We start from the raw sequence: 1,027 nt of genomic DNA, 5'->3' as shown, positions 1-1,027 counted from the left end.
ATAAACACATTGTTCTGAGAGAAAAAGACTTTTGAAACAATGGATAATGTTACAGACTTAAAGGATTGATTTATTATTTTATTGAAGAAATGGAAAAAGAGACTGAAAAATCCCCATACCATTGTGATATCTGTCAAAAATCATTTTCTCTGGAAAGTAGGCTCATTAAACACAAATGTATTAATAGAGGTGAGAAACCATATCCCTGTGATGTTTGTGGTAAATCATTCTCAAGAAAGAATTGGTTAGCTAAACATAGACGCATTCATATGGACAAGGAGCCATATCATTGTGATATCTGTGGTAAATCATTCTCTCAAAGAATTGAATTATATACTCACAAACGTGTTCATACAGAAGCAAAACCTTACCACTGCGATATCTGTGGTAGATCATTTTCACGGAAGCTTAATCTAACTGGTCACGTACGCACTCACACAGGAGAAAAACCACATCATTGTGATGTCTGTAGTAAATCATTCTCTCGTTTAACCAATTTACGTGCTCACAAGCGCATTCATGCTGGGGAAAACACACATCAGTGTGATATCTGTGGTAAATCATTCTCACAAAAGAGTGGTTTAACTGTTCACATACGCATTCACACAGGAGAAAAACCACATCAATGTGATGTCTGTAGTAAATCATTTTCTCACGTAGCGTCTTTACGTGCTCACAAACTCATTCATACAGGAGAAATGATGCATTGTGATATCTGTGGTAAACCATTCATTCACAAGAGTGATTTAACTTTTCACATACGCGTGCACACAGGAGAAAAACCATATCATTGTGATGTCTGTAGTAAATCCTTCCCTCGCTTAGCTTCTTTACGTATTCACAAACGCATTCATACAGGGGAAATGACACATCATTGTGATATCTGTGGTAAATCATTCATTCGATCAAGTAACTTAGCTTCACACAAATACATTCATACGAAAGAGAAACCATATCAGTGTGACATCTGTGGTAAATCATTCCCTATTACTTCGCACTTAATTGTCCACGTACGTAGTCATACAGG

At 36.4% G+C, this 1,027-nt stretch overlaps 1 protein-coding gene across 1 annotated transcript; it reads left to right on the top strand.

Moving 5' to 3' along the window:
• Positions 1-6: 6 nt before the first annotated feature.
• On the top strand, positions 7-1,025 carry LOC128251182 (zinc finger protein 271-like; the record flags this gene model as incomplete). The annotated part of the gene is made up of 1 exon (XM_052977730.1): positions 7-1,025. A coding segment is annotated over exon 1 (936 nt), but the record flags the coding sequence as incomplete, so codon positions are not given.
• Positions 1,026-1,027: the final 2 nt, after the last annotated feature.

This window comes from Octopus bimaculoides, chromosome 28 (genome assembly GCF_001194135.2).
Source record: "Octopus bimaculoides isolate UCB-OBI-ISO-001 chromosome 28, ASM119413v2, whole genome shotgun sequence".
NCBI lineage: Eukaryota > Metazoa > Mollusca > Cephalopoda > Octopoda > Octopodidae > Octopus > Octopus bimaculoides.
This window is presented reverse-complemented; position numbering and strand designations above follow the sequence as displayed.